The sequence below is a fragment of the Musca autumnalis genome, unplaced genomic scaffold (assembly GCF_047663935.1).
Source record: "Musca autumnalis isolate F117 unplaced genomic scaffold, ASM4766393v1 scaffold_1, whole genome shotgun sequence".
NCBI classification, from domain to species: domain Eukaryota; kingdom Metazoa; phylum Arthropoda; class Insecta; order Diptera; family Muscidae; genus Musca; species Musca autumnalis.
The window spans coordinates 107,288,126-107,304,952 of record NW_027411644.1 but is presented as its reverse complement, the minus strand read 5'-3'; the positions used below and the strand labels follow the sequence as shown (position 1 = coordinate 107,304,952).

Here is a 16,827-nt window from a genome sequence, read left to right as displayed (position 1 = left end):
TCTTCGTTGGAGGTACAAAACTCCCCACTTGAAATTTTTTAGGTATAGGTCAACGCCTTTATATTGCCCATATAGAACGTTACATCCATTTATTCGGTATTTTTAAAGTTTGTGGCCACAACCTTCAAAATACCGAAAATCAGCCACCGAAATGTCTGAAATTTCGTATTTAGTCTACGTTGGAGGTAAAAACCTTTCCGACTGAAATTCGTTGGTATAGGTCCACGTTTCGATATAGCCCCTACCTTCCGACTTTCGTAATTCTGAGGGTTTTGACGTCAATATCCCACCGAAATGACTGAAATCTGTTATTTAGTCTTCCATGGGGTTATAAAATATTCCAGAAGAGAATTATCAGTATAGGTCTACGTCCTCCTGAATCCCCCATAGAAGCGTGCTCCTTGATTTTCGGTACTTTGAATGTTTTAGCCACATTATCTTAACGAAATATCGGATGTTTGGTATTTAGTCTTCTCTGAGTCTAAAAACTATCCGCCAGAAATTTGTAGGTATAGATCGATGTTTTGATATAGCCCCCATGGGTATTCTCAGATGATTTGACCCTTTTCACTCTTTACTGGTGCAAGGAGGGTTTAGATTTTGAGGTTGACCCTTCCCCAAAGAGCATGATGCCCATGAGAGTCTATCTGTTCAACCGGTTGATTATGGCGTTGCCATTCTTCGTGGTTGGTGAAGCCTTGACATCCTGGATGCCTCTGCTATATGGTTGCCACGGGACATGCCGACACCAATGTGCCCCCAGTCTGAGGCTATGAAGACCCCAACCACCGAGTTGGAGCTGCAACGGGTTGTTTCGGATTGGCCATCATTTTCATAATCTTGCATTTATGGGCACCACTAGTCTCATTGCTTCCTATTGCTCTTCGAGATTTCGTGCTTTCTTCAGAGTCAGGGACTTAAGAAGGGCAGATTCACTCTCTTCGGTTCCTGAATTTTTTTGTTTCCCTGCCTAACTAACAACATTTCCTTCCGATATGTTGGTTGCCGGTTTGGAGTGAGATATTCGCCCAATTAGGAGAATATTCTTGGGAGGATGAGGATACAAATATCCTCATAATCATCAAGCCGATCTTTCTAAAATTCGCAGGATCCTGATATTAGAATCTCTATAGACGAACTTATATAGGTAATAAATAGGTGCTTTGTAGCTGTGGGTGAGGGAGGAGATTTCTGCTTTCCACCTTCACTCACCACCACTATGGCGGTTTGTCTGGATATATTGGAATCTCACGGCCGGTGCCAACGTCGACTCTGAAGTTAGGCCTGTAACGTTCTTTTGTGAAGCATGTGTAAACTGAAGACAATGCTTTTCGGCTAAATGGGTTGTGGGTCATTGTTGGCCCACCAAATCATTCGTTAGGGATGTATTGTCTCATTATCTCCAAGAGGTTTAGCAAGTGCTTGAGTCTTTGTCTCAATTCGTCAAGTGTCATTATGTATGACTGTTTTCCATTTACCCATAGAATCTGGTGATATTTATTACCACTTTTTAAACCACGTCTAATAGTCATACTTCATTCTTTGTTGGATGTTTCGAATGAATGCAAAGAAAGTTTCTTAAGCAAAATCTTGCTCATGGTTCTTCTAGCTTAAGAAAAAAACATTGCAACTTATTACCTTTTAATTAAACAATTATGCTTATTAGGCTCACAATACCTAACGTTCAACTCTTTTTAGCTTGACTCTTCAACAATGCTTTCAAAGTGAAGCTAATGAATTATTAACTTGATTAAAACTGCTAACAATGACCTTTAACTTTTATTCCGCAGGGAAATGCAAATTAATTTGGAATTTAAATAAAAACTGAAAAATATTCATTCCTTGATTGTCTATGTTAATTGTTTACATAAAACATTTGATATCGGTCTCTCTATCTCTTCATCTATTCTTACAGAAACCAACAACAAATTATATCTGGTCAACCGTAAATTCGGAAAGTGAAACAAACAACAATAGCATTGAGCCAACATCAACAACTCAAATACCAATTAACAACACTTCATTGGCTGGGAGTACGGCTACACCACCCACACCTCCACCCGATACACAATTGAATTCGGAACAAACAATTACAACTACAACAAAGACGGGTTATCACAACTCCTTGAAAACAATTGAAGAAGGTGGACAATTAATACAAATCTCAAACGAAGAGGTGGACGAAAACGCAACAATTCTTAGCGAAAACTCTCGCAGAGGGGGAGGAGGGGTAGGAATAGTAACAACATCGTCAAGTCATTTATCGCATAAATCTACAAATAAAACAAAACATTCATCGTTGTCGTCTTCTGCGGATAGCCATCATCATTATACAAACAATCCTCATCATCATCACCATTCCCATCATTCTCAGCATCATTCAACACATCTCAGCAGCAATAATAGCAGCAGCAGCAATATGCCCATAGGTGGAGTACAAGGTCAAAATCCTACCCAGGGTTTGGTGCATTGGATGAGTGCCGTAATGGCTGAGCATATGACCGGGCAAACGCATCATGACCCAACAGCGGTGGGCATGCATTACATGTGGAACGGCAATGTCGATGTAAGTAGAACATGAATTTAATGTTTTTATACCCTACACCACTATGTGGGGAGGGTATTATAAGTTGGTTTTGGCCAAAAAGTTTGTAACGCATCGAAATAATGGTCGTAGACCCATACTTATATATACCAAAATGAATGTCTCGACGAGCTGAGTCGATCTGGCTATGTGTGTCCGTCCGTCAGTCCGTCCGTCCGTCCGTCTGTCCGTCTGTCCGTCTGTCCATCTAAACCTTGTAATCACGCTACAGGTCGCAATTTTGATCGGATCGTCACGAAATTTTGCATGTTGATGGGGGTCCCGGAGGGGAAGAAGCCTATTGATTTTGGTGATGGTCGGATAATATTTGGGGGTCGGAATGGGCAAAAAACTTATGTGGATAAAAATACAACGTTTTTTTCCAAAACGAATATCTCAGCTGCTATACGGGGTATACCAAAAGCAAAACCTGACAATAAAAGTAGAAAATATTACCTTTCTAATGATGTAAAGTAGGTTCTCGTTGGTGATCAAACAACGAAGATATCACAATAGTCGCAAATAAAACCCAAATTTTAATTTTTGCGATTTTAATTATAATGACGAATATAACAACTTTGGTTGGGGACTTTCCAAAAGCAAAGCCTGGTTATGAAAGAAGAAGATCCCATCTTTACAATGATGTAAACTAGGACGGCGTAGGTAACCAAATAACAGAGATATCGCAATAGTCGGTAATACATCCCATTTTTCCACTTTTTTGAAAATCACGCTACAGGTCGCAATTTTGATCGGATCGTCACGAAATTTTGAGGGTTAATGGGGGTCACACAGATGAAGAAGCCTATTGATTTTGGTGATGGTCGGATAATATTTAGGGGTCGTAATGGGCAAAAAACTTATTTGGAGAAAAGGACAACGTTTTTTTCCAAAGCGAATATCTCAGCTTCAATATGGGGTATACCAAAAGCAGAACCTGGCCATGAAAGTAGAAAATATCGCCTTTTTAACGATGTAAAGTAGGTTCTTGTAGGTGATCAAACAACGAATATATCGCAATAGCCGCTAATAGAACCCAACTTTTTAATTTTGCGATTTTAATAATAATGACGAATGTCACAGCTTCGGTTGGGGATCTTCCAAAAACAAAGTCCGACTATGAAAGTAGAAAATCCCATCTTTACAGTGATGCAAAGTAGGTTGCCGTAGGTGGAAAATAACGGAGATATCACAATAGTCGGCAATACATCACATTTTTCCATTTTTTTGTAATCACGCTAGAGGTCGCAATTTTGATCGGATCGTCACGAAATTTTGGGGGTTAATGGGGATCCTACAGAGAAAGAAGCCTATTGATTTTGGTGGTGGTCGGATAATATTTAGGGGTCGGAATGGGCAAAAAACTTATTTGGAGAAAAAGTCAACGTTTTATTTCAAAGCGAATATCTCCGCTTCTAAAAGGGTATATCAAAAGCAAAACCTGCTAATGAAAGTAGAAAATATCACCTTTGCAACGATGTTACGTAGGTTGTCGTAGGTGGTCAAACAACGAAGATGTAGCAATAGCCGCTAATAGAACACAGCTTTGGTTCGGGGCCTTCCAAAAGCAAAGTCTGACAATTAAAGTAAAAATCCCATCATTACAATGATGTAAAGCAGGTTGGAGTAGGTATCCGAATAACGGGAATATCGTAATAGTCGGTAATACATCCCATTTTTCCACTTTTTTTTGGAAATCACGCTACAGGTCGCAATTTTAATTGGATCGTCACGAAATTTTTGGCCCGACAGAGGAAAAAACCTTTTGATTTTTGATAATGGTCGGATATTATTCAGGGGTCGGAATGTGAAAAAAAAATATTTGGAAAAAAGACCAACGTTTTTTTTCAAAGTTAATATCTCCCTTCTGTAGGAGGTATATCGAAAGCAAAACCTGGCAAGGAAAGTAGAAAATATCACCTTTACAACGATGTGAAGTAGGTTTTCATAGGTGGTCAAACAACAGAGATATCGCAATAGTCGGTAATGCATCCCTTTTTCCATTTTTGTGCAATCACACTACGAAATTTTGATCGGATCCTCACGAAATTTTGGGGGTTGATGGGGGTCTAACAGAGAAAGAAGCCTATTGATGGTTGGCATACATCCCACTTTTCCATTTTTTATTTGGGTTGTACTGTCGATGCACTTAAATATGTTTCAAAAAAAATTTACCTGTGTTAATGAAGACATTCAGAGCAAAGGCGCTAAGCTATCCCAAATTTAATATTTTGAATTTTATAAGTCAAAAGCTTATGAACAGGGGTAGTGGTGTAGGGTATCACATAGTCGGCCCCTACCCGACTATAGCCTTGGCTCACTTGTTTACTCCTGTCTTTTTGTCTTTGTATGAGAGTCCTTCATTTACGATGTTAATTTATTTCTTATTAATTATTCCTCATTTTCGTTCAAAGTTTGCATTGTTAACAAATTGATTTTTTTTTCTTCTTCTTTGTTTTCAATTATTTCATCTTGTCCAATTTTTTTTCTGTTGGGCGTTATTTTTAAGAAACAAGTTTTCTTGTTTACTTCTTCAGACTTTTTATTTTTTGTTCTCAAATTGGGTTCAATGTCCGGTTTCCGTTGTAGTCTTCTTTTTCATTTTAGCCATTTTCGTTTTGAGGCAGTGATTTTGTCCCTTTTCTTATGTCCTTACTTCTTTCTATTCATTATTTTTTGATCCAAAGTTCAATATGAGACAATTAATTTAAAAATACAAAGAGAGAAAGAGACCTACACCGTGTTTTCCAATTGGGAATAATATGACAGTTCATCATATTTACCCAATTTAAAATGTTAGAAAGTATGACCTGAACAGAAGACCAAGGGTTCAATTCTGTTTGTATGGAAATTTTAAATTAAAAATTTTATAAAGAAAATAAATGTCAAATGAAAAATGTTGTAAAGGATTTATTTTTCATTTTAAATTTTCATAGAACAAGAATCCAGACTCTTTACTGTAAACTCCATCGACCATTGTTCAGACAATCGGAAACAGAAACAAGGTACATATTATGTTCCGCCGACATTGCCTACAAATATGTATATACCCCCTTGTGTGAATTGAGACCTTCATCTATCCGAATAGCGTCTACAGAACCGAAATATTGACACTTTAAGAGAATTTATCTTAAAGATTATGGACACTCCGGAGTTTGCCTAATAAACTATATTAGGGTTAAAGAGCAAAAGTATTGAACTTTTGCGGATGAGTCCAGAGACTTAGTCCATTTAAAGTGGATATCATTTTGGAAGTATTTTCTTTCGATAATCATTTTGCCAACCAGATATGTTAGTTCATCATCGTAGGCTTTAATATAATAAGGCGCTAATATAATAAAATATTTTAACCATATTTATTATAATAATAATTGTTCCACAAACATCCCAGATGGAACAATTGAGACTTCTCTCATATCAATGAGTGCAGCCCGATTCATATTAGCTCAATGATATGGGACCTACAGTTTATCGCCGAATCCGAAAGGCGTGTCTTAGGACACCACTTGTAGAGAAGTTTTACATGGCTGAAATACTCATGAAATGTCGCCAACATTACTGAGGGGTATTTTGCCTCCGTTGAAAATTGTTTGATGTTGCTTGGCCGGGGAATCGAACCCCCGACCTTCAGCGTGCAAGGCGAGTGTGCATACCATTGCACCACGGTGGCACCCAAAATATATTTTTTACCATATCTTAATAAAGGCGTCTTACTAGAATAGAATAAATATAATAAATTTTAAATCAAAATAAAAAACTAAAAATCCTTAAAAAAAAACAAGTAAAAAGTATCAGCCGGCTTTGCCGACAGTATATCTCAGCCTGTGTGGATTGAAATACTTTTTTTTCAAAAAAAAAACTTATGTATTTAGGGGGTTTTCAAAATGTTGGGCATGTGCACCGACAAAAGTATGGATAGGATTATCGCTGTAAACAGGGCCGCTATGAAAACCGCCGATAAACATGTCCAAAGGATCCTCGAACCACACAAAAATGTTGGACATTTGGGGTTGGAGAGATATGGCCCAAATTTCAACATAAACTAAGTTTCGACAATATTTAGAGATACAAACTTTGGACCAAATCGGTTGCTAAGTCTATGAGAAATCCCGCGTACCATTTCAGCGAATATTTTCGAACTTTTGTGGGAGAGGTACCGGAAGGACTGGACCTATAAGCACCACCTTCGAATTTCATCTAATATTCGAAGAAATATTACAATATCCAAAGTGTGGACGAACGCAGTATTCGGTGCGAGCCCTCCAGCCAGTACATATGGTGCCATAGGGGGTTTTTTACAACTTTCCGCCTGTTTTCTCAAGAAGTATGGACTTCCCCCTAAAAAAAAAACTTTTACTGCCCTAAGTGAGGCAGCGAATGTAAGTAGCTTCAACAAAATTCAAAGTGATTCAATAGCAGGTCTTAAAGTGAACATGTATCCGAAAGTTTGTGTGGGAGGTACCCGAAGGATTGGACAAATAATGTCCATATTCGAACCTGATCTATATCTGGTAGATATATTAGGATGTGTAAAGTACGGGCCAAATCAGTCACTCCCATCAAGAGTTATCGTGCGCACAATTTTTCCGAAAATTTTTGAGCTTTTGTGGGGGAGGTACCTGGAGGAGTGGACCGACATGGTTTATCTTCGAGAGTTATCTTGCGCTCCGACCACTACTCACGTTGTCATAGGGTTTTTTTGTACCTTTCATGCTATTTTCTCAGGAAGTATGGACTTGCCCCTGATAAAACTTATATCGTCGTATGGGGGGCAGTGAATACAAGTTGCTGAGAACAGGTCCTAAAATGAACTTTTCCGATATTTTGTGTGGGAGGTACCCGAAGGAGAGGACCGATTAAGTCCATATTGGAACCTCATCTAAGTCTGGTAGAAGTTTCACGATGTGCAAAGTATGGACCAAATCGGTTACATCCTTTAAGAGTTATTGTCCGCACAAATTTTCCGAGCATTTCCGAACTTTTGTGGGGGACGTACCGGATGGAGTGGACCGATATAACTCATCTTCGAACTTAAAATAAGTTTGGACAAAATAATAGGAAACCAAATTTTGGACCGAATCGGTTGATCCGTTCGAGAGTTATCGTGCGCTCCAGCCAGCCAGACAAACAGACAGACGAACGGACATGGCTAAATCAACTCCAAATTGTCTGAAACACATTTCGTCCAAACATACTTGGGGTCTAAAACCATTATTTCGATGAGGCACATTTTGCCCGTATGAAAGTGTATACATATACCCTCGTTAGCATAAATGCTGAGGGTATAATTACCTTTGACCCTGAATGTCTTAGATACACATGGGATTGATTGGGACTTTTAGGGCATTTTTTGTAATGGCAAACTCTACCTCTCCACCAATATTCAGCTTTGTGGAATTTTTTATGTTGCAATAGTTGTTTTGGCTGGGATATAAAATGAACCTACAAAATTACCTTTGATCCCGAATAAATTCTTGGATATACCTCTCCACCAAAATTCAGATTTGAATTTGGGTTTGATTAACTTTCTTGTGACTTGATGAAATTTCATGTTTCATGTTTCTGCTTTTTTTTAATTATGTATTTGCCGCGTATTGATGTCCAATAGGTCCTTTCATAGAAGACAACACGAGAAGCATAAGACATGTGATACGCTGCACCGCTACTTCTATATACTAGCATTGCGGAATATATTTTGCAGCCGTCCACGATATCAGAGATATAGCAGATACATCGTACAGTGAATGCGCCCAACAAAAAAAAATCAAAAAAAAAAAAATCGGCTTAGAAACATGACTAATTTTTGGAGAAATATATTTTAAAACCAATTAAGAACGGCGTAAGGTTCGGACGTACCCTCCACCACTAGTTGTATTGAAGTAAATTGCAACAACTATTTTTTTCGTTTTTGAAAGCACTAAGCTCTTCCACAACTCGTAAGGAAAATATTAAAGTCGCGCGGAGTCGACTATATGATACCCTACACCGCAGTGAATATGTATACAACATGGAATAATTACATAGTTTCTCTTCAGTAATGAAAGTACTTAGCTCCACCTTCACACCATGGCTTATTATTCGGAGAAGAAAACAATAGATTTATTGGACGCGTTTCACGCCGGTACATATAATTGCTTTTTTATATCTTAATATATATTTTAGAAATTTTAATAGGTCAATATTGCTATAGATCGCTCGCTATCTGTCCGAATCTCATAATAAAATATATATGGAAGCTATATTTAACTCCAAACCGATTTAAATTTTGTTACCTTATCTTTAGTCACAATTCTGTCACACATTTTAATCATAGTGGAGATACCTACATTGCGTGATTGGTGCATCAAATATATATTAAATCGGGCGAAAATATATGGCAGCTATATCCAAATCAGAACCGATTACAGTATAACTTGGTAAACTTATTTCAATATAAAATTTCGTCACACGTTTCAAATTTCATCAAATCGAACAGAATTTGCGTGTTTGGTGTACGAAATACCTCAAATCGGGTAAAAATATATATGGAAGCTATATCCAAATCTGAACCGATTTCCATATAACACTGTGCGACAACAAAAAAAAAGACAAGGAAAATCGAGTAGATTATGAAAGTAGAGCTAAAAATATGAGACACGTGTATCGGCGTTTTTAAAGTTTACGTCGGAAAGTAACCAAAATAGGCGGGGCAAGTTCCGTCCATTTTAAAATTTTTCGAAATATTCGAGTTTAGATATCTTGGAATCCTTGCATTTCAGGTATATAGTGTCTTTGGCAACTTTACTAAGGAGGGTGTGGGAAATATTTTTGTTAAAAATTTTAACCCTCATGTGGTTCATCAAAGGGGTCTTTTTTGTAATTTTTCGAAAATCTTTCAAAAACTCATTAAAAATGTGATCGTAACAAATCCGAATATTCTACAAAATTTTACTATAGGTCTCAGAATACACCAAATCTGTAACTCATGTCTAATCACAGGAATCTCTAAAAATGAAAAACACGTTTTAGGGTTAAAGTCGGACTTTATCTGAGTTTATTCAAAATTGTCCCACAAAACATAATTGTAGAGAGATAATGTCAGAGACAAAAATATTCTTCGTCAAATTTTACTATAGGTCACCACAGAAATTAGATGTCTATTTACATTCTGTAGCATGAAAATTCAGTATCAATTTTGCTGAAAAAACATCAAAATATTTCCCAATTTTTTTGATGAAAATTTTTTCCTTCTTTTTTTCTAGTTGATACATGGAAGTAATATAAAACTTGGTTATAGGTGAAATGTGTCAAAGGATGAAAAATTCTACACAAAATTTCACTATGAGTTTCAAAATAAACCATAAATCTATGTACACTATTTCCTTAAAAAAATTAGATTACAAATGTATATATATTAGGATGAAATTATATGTTTTAATTTTGGACTGTTAATTTTACATAATTCCATACCGGATCAAAATCTAGCAAAATCCTTTACTTTTTGGGAATATTGTTAAAGAATGAAATGTTCCAAATGAAATTTCATTATGAGTCTCTGAATAAAAGAAATCTGTAACCATAACATATAACATTCTTAGCAGCACTTGTTTTTGATGTATAGGTTTTAGGGCCATATTTTCCAAATTTTCATACAGATTGTCGTTGTGATTGAAAAATATAAATATCTTATTGATGGTTTTTCGTTATAAATTCATACAGAATATGTTGTGCGTTCAATTTAAACTAGACCTGCTCACACACATACAAATACATTTTGTTATTGTGTTGGTTTTGAAATACACAAATTTCAATGTTTTCATTTTGCCTCTGTAGACTGTGAGAAATATTGTACAAGTTTTTTTTTATTTTATGTTTCAAAAGAAGACTATATTCTAACTGGGTTCGTTATGGTCATTTATGATACAGCTATTTATGTCAATTGCTAGGGTTAATTCCGTAAATGCCACCAAAGTAGGAGTGAGTCCCATCATTGTAGTTTTTTCGACGACACCAAATTGTGCATGTGAGAGCCCATATGACAACTATATTTTCACTGGACCATAGCCGTAGACCTCTTATGTATTTTCGCATGCAATATAAGTAACCAATGGCTTATCCTAACTACGGAATTTAAGTTGAAAGTATTAAAAATACGCATTTTTGGCAGGTCCGATCTGGGTTTTTTATATTTTTCAAATATATATTTACAACAAATGTTTTTAAAGCTTTTTAAATTGAACGCACAACATCTTCTGTATGAATTTAAACCAAAAACCATCAATAAAATATTTATATTTTTCAATCACAACGACAATCTGTATGAAAATTGGAAAAAATTGCCCTAAAACCTATATATCAAAAACAAGTGCTGCTAAGAATGTTATATGTTATGGTTACAGATTTCTTTTATTCAGAGACTCATAATGAAATTTCAATTGGAACATTTCTTTTTTTAACAATATTGCTAGATTTTGATCCAGTATGGAATTATGTAAAATTAACAGTCCAAAATTAAAACATATAATTTCATCCTAATATATATACATTTGTAATCTAATTATTTTAAGGAAAAGGTGTACATAGATTTATGGTTTATTTTGAAACTCATGGTGAAATTTTGTGTAGAATTTTTCATCCTTTGACACTTTTCACCTATAACCAAGTTTTATATTACTTCCATGTATCAACTAGAAAAAAGAAGGAAAAAATTTTCATCAAAAAAATTGGGAAATATTTTCATGTTTTTTCAGCAAAATTGATATTGAATTTTCATGCTACAGAATGTAAATAGACATTTAATTTCTGTGGTGACCTATAGTAAAATTTTACGAAGAATATTTTTGTCTCTGACATCATCTCTCTACAATTATGTTTTGTGGGACAATTTTGAATAAACTCAGATGAAGTCCGACTTTAACCCTAAAACGTGTTTTTCATTTTTAGAGATTCCTGGCGATTCCTGGTGTATTAAAATTTTATGGCGAACAATTTTGTAGAATATTCGGATTTGATACGATCACATTTTTAATGAGTTTTTGAAAGATTTTCGAAAAAAGGACAAAAAAGACCACTTTGATGAACCGCATGAGGGTTAAAATTTTTAAAAAAAAAAATATTTCCTACACCCTTCTAAGTAAAGTTGCCAAAGACACTATATACCTGAAATGCAAGGATTCCAAGATATCTAAACTCGAATATTTCGAAAAATTTAAAAATGGGCGGAACTTGCCCCGCCTATTTTGGTTACTTCCCGACATAAACGCCGATACACGTGTCTCATATTTTTAGCTCTACTTTCATAATGTACACGGGTTTTCCCATCATTTTGAAAAAAAATGAATTTTGTTGCACAGTGTAATTTGATAAATTTATTTCTAGAACAAATGCCATCGTATCCTTCACTTTCATCAAAATCGGACACTATCTGCGTGTCAAATTGGGTGGAAATATATACTGAAGCTATATCCAAATCTGAACCGATTTCAATATAATTTGGCAAACTAATTCCGTCACACGTTTCAAATTTCATTAAAATCGAACATAATTTGCGTGTTTGGTGCACAAAATACCTCAAATCGGGCGAAAATATATATGGAAGCTATATCCAAATCTGAACCGTTTTTTTTTTTTTTTCAAAATAAACATCGTTCGTCATTTGGCCAAAATATGAATTTTTATTTGAATCGGACAATAAATGCGACCTATACTTTGATTACAAAAATACATGGACAGACGGACAGACATGCATTAGAAAGTGATTCTATGTATATGCCTAAAAGGAACATAATACCCTTAACACAGTGTGATGTAGGGTATAAATATTGCATTATTTAAATTCCAACGTTTAATACCAATGAGACATCGATGTTTTCTACATATTCAGAATCTTAAATACCATGTCACAGTCATTCCATTTGGACAACCTTCATGTACTACCTTCAAAATACGTAAAATCTGGAGGTTATTTCATATTGGGAATGTACCAAAATATAAACTAATATTGATCATTTTCTTCGTGGAACTTCAACTCTTAACTAATCTTAAAATCGCAAAATGAAGAAGTGTTTAAGATAAATTCGTAAATACAACAAAACAAATTTTAAAAAGTTTAACTCTTTATTTTTTGGTAAAATAAATAAATTTTCACACAGGGATAAAGAAAATCAATCTTTATTCGAATTCCACTATAAAACAGAACTTAATATTTTTGCAATTATTCGTTGTTCAACAAAAAATTTTCAGGAAAATCGAAGTGTACAATAATTTTCAAAAAACTGATTTTAAATATTAAATCCCGAAAACCTGAGTTTTTCCTGTTGGGCTATATATGCATATCCTGCATAATATGACTTTTAGAATCACGATATCTCAGGAATGGTAGACCTCAGGAAAAATATCTTTGCATTAATCACTATTTGGTTGTAACGTGGTTTTCTTGTTGACTTGTTGTCCAGTTTCGTCCATGGTCACCATAAGAACCCACTAAACCTCACTAAACCAAACTATAATTGAAAAAAAAAAAAACATCCAAGTTCAAATGAAATAATCAAATAACAACGGAAAGTCTTCGAATAATATGTGAATACTGTGTACTTTTTTCCTTTTTAAATGAAATTTTTTCCTTTTTAAATATTAAATCCCGAAAACCTTAGTTTTTCCTGTTGGGCTATATATGCATATCCTGCATAATATGACTTTTAGAATCACGATATCTCAGGAATGGTAGACCTCAGGAAAAATATCTTTGCATTAATCACTATTTGGTTGTAACGTGGTTTTCTTGTTGACTTGTTGTCCAGTTTCGTCCATGGGCACCATAAGAACCCACTAAACCTCACTAAACCAAACTATAATTGAAAAAAAAAAACATCCAAGTTCAAATGAAATAGTCAAATAACAACGGAAAGTCTTCGAATAATATGTGAATACTGTGTACTTTTTTTCCTTTTTAAATGAATATAATTCGAATTACAAATGAGATAATTCGAATTACAAATGGAATAGTTCAAATTATAACTGAAGAATTTCATATGAAATAATCAAATTACAACTGAAATTCTTGGAATTACAAGTTAATATTGTGAAGTTTTCTGCCTTTTAGGGGTAAAACCAAAAATAGGATGACAGGTTTGGGAATGTTTGTATCAATGCCAGTCATAAGGGTGATTGGTTGATATGGAAGATCGAGAACGACGAAGGTGATTGACAATCGGGTTCTGAGATTTAACGATGATCGAGAACGCGACTGATGATTATTCGGTTGACGATGATGAACTCGGCTGATGAGTTCGGGAACGACGATATTTTTTTTTTTTATTTTTTTTTATTGAACTATCATCGTACAGTTTTAAAATAGTATATATGATAAACAAATTTGTGAGATTTTACTAAATAGTATTGCAACAAATTACATTCAGTGGTTGTTATTTTTGAAAAGCCTTAAAAATTAAATTCTTTAAGGTGAAAAGATAGGAAAAACACCATTTAAATACAAAAAGATTAACGTAAATACATACTAATACCAAACACCAAACGATAAACGTAAATTTTAAATTACATAATCAAATTTCTTATCAATTCATATGATGAGGATCTGCATTTATCTTCAAAACATATTGTTAACAATCGATAAACCTCATTTAAGGTCTTATGCTTAAAGTTTTCATGCAGGCGATCTGTTGGATATCTCGGTGGTAAGTTGTGGATTATTTTCAAATTTTTATTTTGAATTATTTGCAGTTTCTTTAAATTAGTTTTGGCACATTTTGTTGACCAGATTTGGCAACCATATGTCATTATTGGGCGGATACACATATTATATATAAGCAATTTACATTCAATTTTGATTTTTTGTTTAGTAATGGGTACAGTGCTCTCCCACATTTCAAGGCTTTGTCTCTTGTAATGATTATATGTTGAGCAAAATTAATTTTTTTGTCCAAAGTTATTCCGAGATATTTTACGGAATCTAAAATTGGAATTTCTGATCCATTTATTTCAAGTGATGCTGAAGGCACTCTCTTTGGCGATTTATTAAACGGGAATATTATTCCATGTGTTTTTAATTGGTTTATTTTTATTTTCCACTTTTTAAAGTATTTTTCAGTTACGCATAAAGCGTTCTTCATGTTTTTTATAATTGCATTCGAGACTTTCCCGGAACTTAAGATTGCAGAGTCACCGGCATAGAAAGCAGCAGTCTGATTTCTTGGTCCTTTAAAATCAGAAATGTAAATTGAGTATAAAATGGGTGAAAGAACAGACCCTTGTGGTACACCAGCAGGAATGTTTCTTTTGGAAGAGATTGAACCATCAACATGCACTGAAAAACTTCTATCCATCAAAAAGCTTTTAACAATTTTTTTGTAAATAAATAGGAAAATTATATTTATGAAGTTTAAAAACAATTCCGTCGTGCCACACAGAATCGAAAGCTTTTTCAGTATCTAATAGCACCACTCCTGTGCTTCTTCTATTGTTTTTGTTATTCACAATCAAATTTACTTCCCTTTTTACTTGGTGAATTGTAGAATGTTCTCTTCTAAAACCGAACTGTTCCTTATTTAATATGTCATTGAGATCACAAAATTCATTAATTCTGGATAGAATAATTTTTTCAAAAATTTTATCTAAGATGCTCAACATACTTATAGGACGATAGCTTGAAGCTAATTTAAAATTTTTCCCTGGTTTTAGAATGGGTATCACCTTTGCATCTTTGAATATTTTCGAAAAATATCCATTTTGAATACACCAGTTAAAAATAAGTACTAAAAAATTTTACAATATGTTTGACATCTGTTTCAGCAGAATTGGTTTAATGCCATCACTTCCAGGTGACTTATTGTTTTTTAATGTTTTGATTTGAAACCTTACTTCTTCTAATGATGTCAAAATAGTTGTATTGGTTGGAATCGAAAGAGAATTCAACGTTCTCATGTATGTTAAAACGGAGCGATCAGCTGATGAGCATGTGTTTACAGTTGTTTGATGAGAGGCTTCAAAGACATCAGCTATAGCGTTGCATATTCTCTCATTGCTATGTGTATCGACTCCATCTATTGACAAACAGTTTACAGCTGATTTTTACTGCGTATATTTTTGGTAATTCTCCAGAAATTTTTGGAACCTTTTGGTAGATTACTGAGAAACAAGTTCCAGTTCTCGTTGACATCTTGTATTATGTGGAAGTCGATTAATTTAGTGAGCATATTTATTGTTGTTTTGAAGTATGCTCTTTGTGAAGAGGGACATATACACCAGAGAACTGCGTAAGTAGCTGATTTTGACACTCATAAGCCACATGCAAAAAAACAAGCGTATGTGCGGCTTGCTACTCTAAAAAATAAATGCAAGTGTTGCTTGCCATTCTCAAAATATGTACGAGTGTGGCTAGCCACTCAAAAAATAAGTTATTTAAAAATGGATATTTTTTGACACTTGCGTATGCTTTGTCAAGTAGTTTTAAATACGCAATTACATTTTCTGTTTTACTTTCTTGCTCATCGCACATCAAGTGTTGTTTTCAACCCTTGTAATTCAACCGTTTGTCTTATGTTCTCCGAGAGAATGAGAGCAAAAATAATTTTCTAACACTGATTTTCAAAGGTTAGAAGAGCATTCAAAAGCACGCATAACATTCCAAGCAAATAAAGAAAATCACACACAAACGAAACAACAAAAAATAAAATTAGAAATGTTTATTTTTTTGTAATGTTGTGTGTGTGCTTCCACTTGATAAGTCACTTGGCAAACTATCTACGATTGCGAGTTTTGTAACAGTGCAAAATATGATGAATACTTGTTTTACTTATTACGCACAAGCAACGGTCTTGATGCGTCGCAAGTATTTTTGGTGGTGGTGGAAAAAATACAGAGTGCAAGAAAACACACGCATTAAAAAAGCAAAAGGCCCAAAAACTTGTGCGTGCACAATTGGCTTACGGGGACAAGTAACTCATTGATGATCTCTGATATACACGTAATACCTTTTTCTTTGTCCAATCAAATAAATACTCAATTGGGACAGCTCTCGTTGCCACAGCTGTTTTTGGCGAAGTGGAATCATATTAGCTGCTCGTTGTAGAACATTTGTAATTTTTGTAAGTATTTTTCGATATTTGAAGGTTTATTGGCAAACTTCTTAAGCTGATAATTTGTTCATCAACCCAATGTCTAATATGATTCCAATTTGCTTCCCGATATGATGGCAGCATACAAATGTTGGTTTCAATTGTTCCGTGGATCTTGCAGGACACAGGGAC

General features: G+C 34.7%; 1 protein-coding gene across 6 annotated transcripts in view; it reads left to right on the top strand.

Moving 5' to 3' along the window:
* rn (rotund) overlaps nucleotides 1-16,827 on the top strand; it is a 464,377-nt gene that overhangs the window by 133,536 nt on the left and 314,014 nt on the right. For all 6 annotated transcript variants that reach the window (XM_073987532.1, XM_073987524.1, XM_073987477.1 and 3 more), the window contains one exon: nucleotides 1,916-2,566. In XM_073987532.1, coding sequence (XP_073843633.1) covers nucleotides 2,420-2,566 — 147 coding nt within the window. In that variant the 5' untranslated portion in view covers nucleotides 1,916-2,419. The remainder of the gene's footprint in view (nucleotides 1-1,915; nucleotides 2,567-16,827) is intronic.